This window comes from Vigna radiata, chromosome 5, assembly GCF_000741045.1.
Source record: "Vigna radiata var. radiata cultivar VC1973A chromosome 5, Vradiata_ver6, whole genome shotgun sequence".
NCBI classification, from domain to species: Eukaryota; Viridiplantae; Streptophyta; class Magnoliopsida; order Fabales; family Fabaceae; genus Vigna; species Vigna radiata.
Window position 1 is genome coordinate 16,719,518 of NC_028355.1, and position 11,044 is coordinate 16,730,561.

The following is an 11,044-nucleotide window of genomic DNA, read 5'->3' on the forward strand; positions in this document are numbered from 1 at the left end:
TAACATAGAGAAGCAATTTCCATTGTCATAACGCAGATTCTGAGAGACATATGTAAATTGCATGTACATTATTGTATGAGTATGTTAAAAACATGAAGAATGTTTTTATCTGAGAATTTGTAGGTTGTCTTACAAGGTACAAAAGTCCTTCCTTTATTTTTATTTTTATTTTTCTGAATAAACATTATGAGTCTTCCCTTCCTCTTACCATTTTCTTCTTTTATGACTTAAAATGAAATCGTCGTCGTCATCATCACTCTCATTCATAATTCTTTTCTTGGCTTTTATGTCTCCGTTCTTTGATATCTGTTGTTGTTGTTGTTTCTGTGACGTTGCAGTCTTGGTTGGTGGCTTCGATATCTTCACAGGAGTTCCTGTTCGGAGCTCCTTTTGCTTCCTCTGTTTTCTCTCAAATGCTTTCTTGGCTTTTTCATGAGATAGCAACCCGTGTTCCATTAACCTGCAAATTGAGGGATATATACCTTAATATTTCTCATTCCTGAGCAAGATTTAATCCACCATAGTTCAAGAGTTGTATAATGGTGCTACAGCTTAAAAATTCTGTGTATATTGAAGTATTCATACTGACTGAACCATTACTATACACACTGATCTGCCAATATAATGAAAGAAACATCCAATTTATAAAGTCATTATTTCAATCCAAATTTGGCTCTCAGAAGAATGAATATATTAACAAATTATACATTTGATTTTTGTTCATATATTCTTGAGGATATTATTCGTACAACAATGCTTCTCCAAGTAAGGATAGCTTCCTAACAAAGGTTGTTGATCTTTCATGCTCTTAGTAATTTTTTATTTGTCAATTGTTCTGTATGTTGATTACCTTTCTAGTCCCCACATATCCATCCGAGAATCAAGTTGCTAGTTCATTTAAAATTAACATATAAAAATTTGATTCAGGAAAACATAGGGAGGAGGTGCCATAATGAAAGGGTGCTAGCAGTATTTTTCTTGGACACAAAGTGTTCTGTACCTTAGAGAATGTATTATGACAGAAACAGAATGATGATGAACCAGTATGCAGATTTTACAGACATGGCAAGAGAATGCCAGTTACAGAAATAAGCAAAAACTCATAAGACTAGGTCAAACAAACAAAATAAAGTAATTTTTCCTCAAAAAGAATAAACAAAATATATAATCTTGTAACTGACAAGTCACAAGAAGAAGAAAAATATAACTTTTTTACAATCTCTGACGAGTTCAATCATTCGAGTAAGTAACACTCCCAGTTCTTAGGAGTATGTCGTCGCCAATTGGTCATGGCAAATTGGAATCGGCCAACAGAGTTTTACTGCTATCATGCACCATCAATCCTATAATGCATCTCAAACAAATTCCATTATGCAAGAGTCCTATATGCTTGAAGGGTGGTCCAGGACACTGGATAATGGAGAAGTAACTTGTGCCAAAATTTTACATCTTATTAGAAGAATGATCAAACTCTATATCACCTAGTCATATAAGCTATAATGTTCTATCATCAACTGATAAGCCCAGAAGCTTAAGCTATAATGAAGAATTTGGAAGATCGTACTCGAACTTAAAGAAGGGAGTTTATTTCAGCATTTAAACTTATGAATAAGCTCTTCTCTTAAGAAAACTCGTCAAATAAGTATGTAATGAAGTTGTATACCGATGAAGATACACGTTTCAGGAAACAAGTTTGTCAGATGAACTGATACTTCTGGTTGTTTTTCTACAACAAATGCCACTCTTTATGAAATGAAGAGAAGCAAAGTAGAGGAAAAAGGGCTAGCATACTTCATCATGGTGTTGTTGGGAAAACAATTAAAATTTTCAGTTCCAAATCTTTAGAATGTTGTTTAGATAAAGATAATGCTAGTGATACAAATGGAGAATGAAGCATGTTCTTAACCAAAGTCACTTATCAGTAGACAGTACCGGAATTTTGCAAACAATTAAGGAAACTTGATTCAATGGATGAAACATTAGTTTGATTTATTAAAACAGAACATTTGCAGAGATCAACCTAGCAAAGGGTTATCCTGGGTATAAGTTGGCCTAGGCAGAGATATCTTGACAAAAAGAAAGAGCACACATCTAATAACACGAGTGAAAATGGGTGGCTAATAATTCTATGTTTGAAAGAAAACTCACCAAAATTCCGCCATTTCACTTGTTGGTATCTGTTTTGACAATGATTCATAAAAGATTCTCAGGGGTTCTTTCTGTCAACATAAATCATAAAAAAAAAAAAAACACAAGAATGAGTGTGAGCCGATTCCATATGTAGACTTTAGTTTGTGAATTCTACGAACCAAGTAAGGTAGATTCAATACCTGTTCCGGAGGATCATGTTTCTGGCCAGGCAGACTGTAGACTTTCTTTTCTCTCACTTTGGAAGTACTTGTCTTTGTTATTTTTTTCGATGATGCTGATGATGTTGTTACTGTTTTCGATGATGTTGTTATTGTTTTCGATGATGCTGATGATGGTGTTATCGGTTTTGATTTAACCTTCAAGTTTATGCAGGACAAAAAATACTTGTTAGAATACAACCCTTCTTAATTGAAATTAACTATGTGAAGAATAAATGCTTTATGGTACCACATTTTTTTAAGGAAAAAAATAAGTAAAGTCATATGCAACACAGATCAAATGCAAGTTCTCCTAGATCATGTTGTGTATTTATTGGAACATCCATGAATTCTAAACCCTAAGCAGTAAGCAGAGCAACATCTAAAATTAACAGTCAATGCAATTTCCAACAGTCAACGAAGATCAGCCGCCGAATTCAGAACCCATAAATTGAAAGTCCTAACTTCAAACCACGCAAATTCAATTCAACAATTGAAAAATTTGGGGTGTTTATAGTTTTTAATTTTTGTTGAGAATGATGATACCTCAGATTTTGTGACAGTGGTGGTGACAGATTTCGTCTTAGAAACAGGTGGGTGTTTGCTTGAGCTGATGACCTTCTTCTTGAGAGCTAAAGAATCAATCTTTGGCTTGGAAGAAACATCTGGGGTACTTGATTTGACCCTCATCATAGTGCTTTTGATCTCTGTAGCCATAACACACCTTTGCCAATTACCTACAATAGTCCATAGATTAGATCCAATTCACACAATTCATTGCCTGTTCATCTCAGATTTGTTCTTATTCATTCCATCATTACCTTTGCCTTTGGCTATCTCAGTGATTTATTAGCTCTGCTTTGTGAAGAGAAAAAAGAGGGTTACCTTCAAAAGCAAAAACAGATCATAAGAGTGCGAATGAGATTTGATAAGAAGTAGAAACAGAGTAAACACAGGTGGATTCAGGACAGCGTTGGATCTTGAAAGACCATGAAGATTTTCAGCGAACAGAACAGAGAGAGAACTTCAAGGTGGGGACCACTCTTTATTACCTTTTTCAAACATTGTTTTTTTCACTCATTTTAACGTATGGATGTCAGAACACGTGTAACGGCTTAAATACACATACGCCTCCATCCATGTCCCTTTCTTTCATAAACAGATATTAATTATATTTTTAATTCTTCAAATTTAAGGTAATTTTGATTTTAATCCTGACAATTTAAGGTGTTTTCTTCTTCTAAATTGAAATATATATATATATATATATATAAATATTAAATTTGAGAGACTGGTATAATTTTCCTGAGATTTAGAGTTTCCCTAAAATTTTAGAAACTAAAAATGTTAATTTATTGGAAGAATTATTGAGATAATCGTGTAAATTTTAAATTTTTAAACAAAAATATTTGTTTACGTTGGGTTGGTATATATCAATAATAAACTTTAAGCATAAACTGATACTAAACATTAAAACTTTAACCATAAACCGATACTAAACATTAGACACTGTACATAACTTGTAGATGAAATAATATGTTTAATATATAATAAATATTTGTATAAAGGATTACAAAATAACTAAACAAATTTTTTTATTAAAATAATTTATAATTTATGATTATGATATTATATCAAGAAATTGAATTCTAGAAATAATTCAATTTCACAAAATTTGCTTGTAAACATTTATATATTTAAAAAATTCATTCCTTATTTAATTGACAATAATTTTTTACTTACCAGAAAATAAATGTAAGTAACTAGTTTCTCTCTGTTGTTGGTGGAAAAGTTGCAGTGACAACTTTAACCGGAAGTTACGAAGATGTGAATGCAAAGTATCCCTTTAAATGGTTGAGAAAATCTATCTTTTAAAAGGCCAAGATATTGATGGAATATTTCTTTTTATGAAAATCTGATAATGAATATATGCTAAAAGAGATAAGAAATATTAGATATTATTTCAAGCGAGAATCTTGTATAAGATTATCCATTACTCAATATGTATATATTAATTCAGTTGTGTTGGTAGATACTTGATAATTGTACTTTTAACAATGATTATTGAATGGTTGATTTATTACAATCATTTAAGCATGGAGAAAATAAAATCAGAGTTTTCATTTATGAAAAATTACTTTATGTTAAACAATATAGTGAGAACTTGATTTTCATCTATATTAGAGTTCAATGTAACTAAATCCATAAATACTTTTTATTCGTCTAATTTTTATAATATACCAAATTGATCACGTTTTGTTTAATCAATTGATATTTGATTCATATTAAAAAAATATTTTAAACCTATAATATTAAAAAGAACAATTAACAAAAATTAACCGTATATATAAGATAGTTATAATTAGATTTATTTAAAATCTTGATTTATAATGTTGGCTGATTTATTATGATAATCTAATTTATGATATAATTAAATTTTTACTGAGATAAACAACGATAATTGATTAGTGAAGTTGAACTATACGTTTTATTTATATATATCACTATCTATCAGAATCTTCGTTTTTTACTTACGCTTCAAAGTTTATCTTTATCTCCTTATCTTTTCTTTTTCTATTTATCTCTTGTATTATATTTTTCTCTTTATTTTATTTTTTTCATTATCTTTTATCTCTCATCTTTAATAATTTATTGTATTTTATTTTATCTAAATAAAATAAAAATAAAAGTTTGAAAATAGGTATGTTTGGTAGATTGAAAATAAAAGTTATTTAACCGAAAAATATATTAAAAAATAAAATGAAAATAATACAAAGGTTAGTTTATTAAAATTATTTAATTTAAAAACTTATATTATTATTTGTTAATATTAGATTCCGTTATTTTATTAATTATGTTATTTCAACTATTTATATTATTATATGAAAAGGAAAACACTGTCCAAGAAAATTAAAGGAAAGAAATTTATAATCAGCATTTTGAACAAGAGAGCTAATCTGTTACATTAAATATAAATGAGAATTTTTTTTTTCTATAAGTAAAAATGAAGATCTGATATATTTTTATTTTAATATGTTCACCAATTTTTTCAATCAATATGAAGGTCACGCCAGTCACAGCTTTCATAAATTTAGCAAACTTTGATTCTGAAAATTTATCAACATATGATGAATTTTAGTGTCAATTTGCCTTGGAAATCGGAAACAGGATGTTTGAGCTGCTTCTTCATTTACAAGCAGTTCATCAATAGTTAGTGAGTTTTCTCTTCTAATGTCAATAATAAACACTTTTATACTTTGGCTAAGTATAGAATACATAGATTTTCATCATTTCTCTTCAAATACTAACACTGTTCTGCACAAACTCTATTATGTGTTCTTCTCTAGAAAAAATGGACTTTTTCTCAAATCATTTTCCTCTTGCTTCATTTGTATAACTCATGGCATTTACCAAACATAAGTTATGAATCCTACAATAAATTGATGCATGATCATCATGTCTGGTTTATTTGAAAAAGTCTATTGTACCAAATTGAATGAAGAAGCATATGAAATAAGTCATACTTTACAGGTTCAGCATGCCAGATAAAATGCTCTTGCACCCTTTTCACCCTCTTATGCATCTCTAAGTATCTCTCTTCAGAAATTGATAGCAGAATGTTCCTCAAATTCGGGATGTCTTCCTCGGTGACAAACACAGCAAAAGATTCCCAGTCCAAAATCTCAAAGAAAGGAGGAATAAAATTGTCAGATATGATAACTGGAATGCACTCGTGGAATATAGCCTCTACCACACGCGGGCTATTAACCTCGTGACCTCTTGCACAAATGCAGAATTTGCTACTCTTCATGAACTCTATGTAGTTTTTGTTGCCCCTGACATGTGGCAAGGTTCGAGATATAATCATGTCCGCTTCTTTGTTCTCCCAGTGCTCCAACAGTATAGGCCGAACATAACCGTGCAAACCTCCTGCAAAAAAAGCCAATATAGGCTTTTGAGAAGGAGGGTTGCCCCCAATATTTTTTTCAGGATTCTCACTTGATCTTATGTATGTTTCCGGAAGAGAAACATCCTTGCCTATCTTGAATCCTACTTCAATGTCAGCATTGCAGAGGGCTCTGATGCAACTAAGCATGCGCCCTCTTGTTTCTGCAGGAGCCTGACAAATGGTGCTTGTTAAATACTCTTCCACTCAATTACTCCTCATACTGCTTCAACACAAGTTAATCATTTAATCATAATGGTGTAAGCATGCCAATGTGAGAAATACTACTTCACAACTAATAATATGAACTGTAACAGATGCTATTTGTCACAACCGTTACAGATTGCAATTTAAGAGGCACACAACATATTCTTTACTGTAAATTGCATGAAGAAAATTGTAGTTCAGATGAGAGGGGAAGCAAAAAGCAGAAAATGCATTAATCATGATTTGCATAAACACAGAATCGTACCCAATCGTGGCAAGCAACGACAAAGTGATCTGCTCCAGAAGTTCTGTTCCAGAAAGGATATTTTCCAGCAATCATGTTCACAAAATTTTTCATGTACTCAATTAAGTTGGAACGTCTGTGTGAGTTACGTACATACAGAGTTTGCTGCAACAATCTGGAACTGAAAGGAATGTAAAACAAGTGAGCTTTCTCAGGGTCCCCAGTGACAAACTGTTTGTTTGCTTCCATTAATTTCATGAACCATCCTTCAGATGCGTATATTCCATCTAGTAAGGGCTCGTGAAAGATTGGTCTGTCTCCATCCGGGTAGATGAAAACTTTCAGCTTCTTTTCCATTAGTTCATAACTCCTGCAGAATGCAGATATTGTTGGTTGAAGTTCTTGTATGAAGGACATGCACATCATGGTACTCAACTTACACGAGGCAGAGGAACGGATAGAAATTAATTAAACAACTATGAAGCACGAACACAAACACTGTGTCTACCCTCATTAACAATAATTTAAAGAAGATTCATAGCAAAAAGAAATGTTTTTTTTTTCTTTTTAAATTCAACATTTCATTGGATTGTGTAAAAAGTTTTGTAGGACACGGAGATTTGGAGAGCCCTGTATGCGCTTCATAGATTTTAAATGCCAGTCTTTCACTAAGATATACTAAGCTGCTTATTTTTATCACTGATTAGATTCAGTACATTCTTCAGAAATAATGATTTGATAAGTCAGATCAGGATGATAACATAACCCAACCAGAATTTGGGTCATTCAACCATATTGCAGTGGTTTGGCTCAGTAGTAAAATCTGTGCACTGAAAATGATATTTATTTATCATACCTTCTGAACATGGAGACATTCCTATATAATGGTGGGTAAAGTCTTGAATCATTCACAGCGATGGGTGCATTTAAAATCTCTGATTTTGCACGGAATATTTCTAGATCAACCCCTGAATACCTTTCTGGTTTCTACAAACAACAACTGAATAAATTAGAAAAACTCATCTAACGATATAATTCAATCTACACTTGCATACATGGGCAATCATCCTAAACATACCTCTTGCTGGGAATAAGCATGATTAATCTGCAATAACAAGTTCATCTCAGATATTGAAACAACTTTAGATGGTCTCCTTTTGGAATTCTTTGCACTCACAGGCTTACCGTTATTGACTGTCGAGTTACTACTACCTTGCAAAGAACCTGACTTTCCATCCTTGGAAACCGAACCAGTTGAATTCGATTTCACCGAAGTTGAAGCTGAAGTGACAGATACCACAGGACTTCTTGAATCCGTTTCCGAATCTAAGGATGTTCTGTTGGGCAATGGCACCATAGGTTGTGGTGATGCAGCCCCTTGTGATGTCAAACTAAGTTGCTTTTCCGGAGCACTACCAATTGGAGGAACATAATTTCTGGTTGTGAAATTAACAACACTATCAGTAAGTCCTTTAGCTTTCTCTGGTGCAGGGGCAGTGATTGAATCTCTGCCATTGTGAAAGAGGGAGTCCGCACGACTAACTGCATTCTCTTCCACTGCATCTTTAGAGTTTGAATTTGAACCATTTAGGTGCATGTTGTTACCCTCCACTTCAGAATTAACCAAAGATGTATCCATTCTAAAACTAGCAATCTTGGTAGTAACAGAAGATAAGAATTTAGCACTTGGAAGTTCAGAATACTGAAACATTAAAACTATAGCCACTGCCATTCCTACAAATGAAACTAATCTCGTAGTTTCAGCCTTACACAGAAATCTAAACCCCCGATCCATGAAAAAAAATCTCAGAAAAGGAAGCAAGACTGGCTAATTCATCATTCTAGAGAGATCAGAAGAAGAAATGAAGCAGACCCATAAAGATTGACCGAGGAAAGTCAATAACTTTTGGGAGGGTTTTCAATGGGAAGGTGAAAGAGAAAGTCTTTTTTCTGAGAAGAGACTGAGTGATTCATTGGGTTAGAGAAAGAGAGGAGAAAGGTGTAACAGGATGATTGGACTAGCGGAGTAACAAAGGTCATAGGTTGGTGATGGGATCTGTGTCTGTAGTAAGTTAAAAAAACAGGGACAAAGATCTATAAGGAAGGAGGGAACAGAGAAATGGAAGATCGGAGTAAATTAAGGAACCAAGATGCGAATAAGTCCGACACTTACGTCCAAATTTTAACTCAACTTTCATTTTCCAAACTTTTAATAGAGATTATATATTTTTCCTTTACCTTTTCTTTATGATAGTTTTACCTTGTTTATTATTACTATATGCTTCTCCTCATAAGGATATTTTTTATATTATTATTATTTTGGTTAAATAAAATTTAAGGGAATACATTTTGATAGTTTGTAATGCATATTTTTTATCCTAAAATGTATCCAAAAAACATTTTAATTAATTTAATCTCACTCCATCATCTCCTCACACTATAATAATTATAGTAAAAGAGAAGCATAACAACCATAATAATAAAAAAATAAGCTAAAGATAATTATAAACATTCTTAAATTAAAATCATACCATACAATTATGTAATATACAACTATATAATCTATAAGCATTCACAATAAATATACATTCATGTAATAAGAGAATTTTAACCACACATTTTAAAATAATTTTGAATTTATACAAGGATACTAAAACTCCTGCGCCTTCCATCATATCATAAAACATAACTTAATTCATAAGTCTTCTTTATTCCATTATGATTAGATAAACTCACTTATGTAATTATTAGAAAATGGGTTTTTGATCTATATTCCGTCATAAGAGTTTTTTTTTCACCACCTCAACTTCAATATGAGTTTAGCAGAGTTTATGATGACTTTATAAAAATTCATATTAAATTAACAAGTATTATACATATACTTAGAAATACTAAAAGTCATAAAAACATATAATTCATCAGGTTAATATTTTCATCAATTCATCTAGTGTTATTATTTTGAAAACATCTCTCTTCCATATAATAACAATTTTTCGACAAGTTCTTCCTAATTCATTCTACAATTAAAAAATTTAAAACTTAAAGTCCCATTCAGCAAACTCAATCATTGTTTTTTCATCACTTTTAATTTTTTGGTTTGGTCTATATCCAAATAATTCACAGGTAGTTTTTCTTTTATTACAATCTTCATTACACATTTTTTTTGTGTGGTTATCTTCAAGTAATATACTGTCAATTTAAATAAAATAGTTTTTAAGTTTCATATTTAATTATTTATACTCTTTCTTAATGTTTTCATTTTTTTTTTGTTTTTTTTGCATAAGAATATTTTATTCTCAATTTCAAATGTTAAGTAAGTCATTCATTCATTAGATAATATAAAAAAAAAGAACTTATGTATTTTGTTATCTTTAATCCTTAATTTTTGTTTTATTTAAAGAATCATGCATCCTTACCCACAAACAAATATCAATAATATAAGTTTTTTAATTCAATTTTACAAAACTAACTTTTATAAAGTCACGTTCTCTTATCTCTAGAATTTTAATAAATAGAATTTTAATAAAAGTTACATAGAAAGACACTTAATTTCTAACTATGAGAAACACAATCTTTATGCATAAATAACTTATTAAAATTTGCATATCATAATAATCCTGGAAAATATTTTATTTATTGATAAAGATGATTTAAAACTATATAGTATATAATCATACACAATCAAACACTGAAGATAAAACTCTTTTATTGAAATTTGGGTGAAGTAGAATACAGAGTCTTAGGCTTCTCAAAATCGATCTAAAACATATTTATGATAACAGATAAAATAAATATATTCCATATAAACTCAAAAAAATAATTTTACTGTTAAAAACTAATATTTACTAACAAATAAAATATAAAATCAGTTTTCTAATACTTAGTATGACATAGTCAAAGAGACTTAAGTGTTGCTTATACAACAACCATATACTAATATATATGAAAACATAATTCACTTTATAATATAGCATAAAAAGTATATATATATATATATATATATATATATATATATATATATATATATATATATATATATATATATATTAATTAGGAGGACAATTATAAAAAAAGTATGAAAAGCATTCACTAAGCCTTTTTTACAATGTAAATAGGTATTGTTAACAAAAAGGGTGTTTTGTGATAGTATATTTGGCCTTATTATTTTGAGCACACGTACTTGCATACTTACATTATCAAACAGGACACAACACAACATAACTAACAGAAGATAAATACAACAAAAACCTGTACTTGTTTGTCCCACCATGTGAATCAAACACAGTGTATGACATATCA

General features: G+C 30.6%; 2 protein-coding genes across 5 annotated transcripts; both read right to left on the bottom strand.

Annotated features, from left to right (window-relative positions):
- LOC106760910 lies at positions 1-3,418 on the bottom strand. 3 transcript variants are annotated; one of them, XM_014644354.2, is made up of 6 exons: positions 3,401-3,418; positions 3,170-3,233; positions 2,895-3,085; positions 2,331-2,507; positions 2,149-2,219; positions 1-460 (listed from the first exon to the last, which is right to left on the bottom strand). In XM_014644354.2, exons 3-6 carry the CDS (start codon positions 3,063-3,065, stop codon positions 205-207), a joined length of 675 nt encoding a protein of 224 aa, XP_014499840.1. In that variant the 5' UTR covers positions 3,066-3,085; positions 3,170-3,233; positions 3,401-3,418; the 3' UTR covers positions 1-204. The 3 variants fall into 3 exon arrangements, with proteins under 3 accessions (XP_014499840.1, XP_014499841.1, XP_014499839.1); XM_014644355.2 differs by lacking the exons at positions 3,170-3,233; positions 3,401-3,418 and adding an exon at positions 3,234-3,394; XM_014644353.2 differs by lacking the exon at positions 3,401-3,418 and having other exon boundaries at positions 3,170-3,394.
- Positions 3,419-5,423: 2,005 nt separating this feature from the next.
- Positions 5,424-8,904, bottom strand: LOC106760945 (probable glycosyltransferase At5g03795). 2 transcript variants are annotated; one of them, XM_014644394.2, is made up of 5 exons: positions 7,824-8,904; positions 7,602-7,732; positions 6,767-7,115; positions 5,873-6,468; positions 5,424-5,778 (listed from the first exon to the last, which is right to left on the bottom strand). In XM_014644394.2, the coding sequence occupies exons 1-5, from the start codon at positions 8,538-8,540 to the stop codon at positions 5,718-5,720; spliced, it is 1,854 nt and encodes a 617-aa protein (XP_014499880.1). In that variant the 5' UTR covers positions 8,541-8,904; the 3' UTR covers positions 5,424-5,717. The 2 variants fall into 2 exon arrangements, with proteins under 2 accessions (XP_014499880.1, XP_014499879.1); XM_014644393.2 differs by having other exon boundaries at positions 5,424-6,468.
- Between the last annotated feature and the right edge of the window lie 2,140 nt (positions 8,905-11,044).